General features: G+C 28.3%; 1 protein-coding gene across 1 annotated transcript; it reads left to right on the top strand.

Annotated features, from left to right (window-relative positions):
* Positions 1-325: 325 nt before the first annotated feature.
* Positions 326-1,033, top strand: PGSY75_0044100 (putative EMP1-like protein; the record flags this gene model as incomplete). The annotated part of the gene is made up of 1 exon (XM_018783555.1): positions 326-1,033. A coding segment is annotated over one exon (708 nt), but the record flags the coding sequence as incomplete, so codon positions are not given.
* Between the last annotated feature and the right edge of the window lie 424 nt (positions 1,034-1,457).

Genomic DNA, 1,457 nt, shown 5'->3' with positions numbered 1-1,457 from the left:
CACATATATATATACATACCACTACATATATATATACCACTACATATACATATATATACCACTACATATACATATATATATACATACCACCACATATATATACATATATATATATATATATATATATTACCACATATTTATATATATATATATACCACCACTACATATATATATATATACATATATATATACATACCACCACATATATATACCTATATATATATATATATATATTACCACATATACATATATATATACATACCAATACCCACACGTATATATACCACTACATATACCAATACCCACATGTATATTTTTTTTATAGAAAAAACCCAAAATACCTGTGGATCTATTTCGTGTATTAGAAATTCCACAAAAAAATCACAATATGCCAACATATAGGTCGGCCAACAGGTATGTGCCGTATACCACCAAATATCGTGGCAAAACATATATCTACGTAGAACGTGATGATGATAGTGATTATATTTGTGACATATCATCTAGTGATGTGATCACTTCATCCGATAGCGAGGTTGACGAAGTGGATATTAACGAGATATATGGATATAGTGGTGGTAAACATAAAACATTGATCGACATAATACTACGACCTAGTGGTGACCAAGGTACTAGTGGTACTACACCAAGTGGTACAACACAACATAGTGGTGATATACCTAGTGATACCACTACACCTAGTGACACCACCACATACAGTGATAACCACTCGTATGGTGATACCCACTTTATTATACAAATACAAGATCGACAACTCGGTGGTGGTAATAATACATATATATATGATGTGGGTGGTGACACAAATAGTGGGACACAGATATATCGTGGTACCAATCTAACTAGTGGTAGTAATCTATATAGTAGTAACCACATATATAGTGGTAACCACATATATAGTGGTACCGATCTAATCCACGACTCATTATATAGTGATCGACATATAGATATATATGAAGAATTGTTAAAACGTAAAGAAAAGGAGCTATATGGTGGGGACGACACCAAGTGGTAGTATGGATATAGTGGTATGACAAATATTAGTGGTACCATATATATATATATGTGGTGATATACCACTACATATACGCTTATATGTATATATAATGTGTATATGTATGTTTTTTGTATTTTTATATATATATGTAGAATATAGATATATCTATATATATTTATGTTTGTGTGTATTTTATATATATATTTTTTTTTTTTGTGGGTATAGATATATATATTTGTGGGTTTTTTTTATATATTTGTGTATATATATACAACTATATTTGTGATACCACTATATAAGTGGTTACAAATATATATTATTTAATGTTGATTTATGTTAGGTTTTATTTTATTTATTTTTTTCTTATATTGTGGTTTATTGTTTTTCTTTTTTTGGAAACTATAGAATTAGAACTAGTTGAATTTATATATATAATGGAATT

This window comes from Plasmodium gaboni, assembly GCF_001602025.1.
Source record: "Plasmodium gaboni strain SY75 chromosome Unknown, whole genome shotgun sequence".
Classification (NCBI taxonomy): domain Eukaryota; phylum Apicomplexa; class Aconoidasida; order Haemosporida; family Plasmodiidae; genus Plasmodium; species Plasmodium gaboni.
Note: the sequence above shows the minus strand (reverse complement) of the source record. Positions and strands in the feature narration are given on the sequence as shown.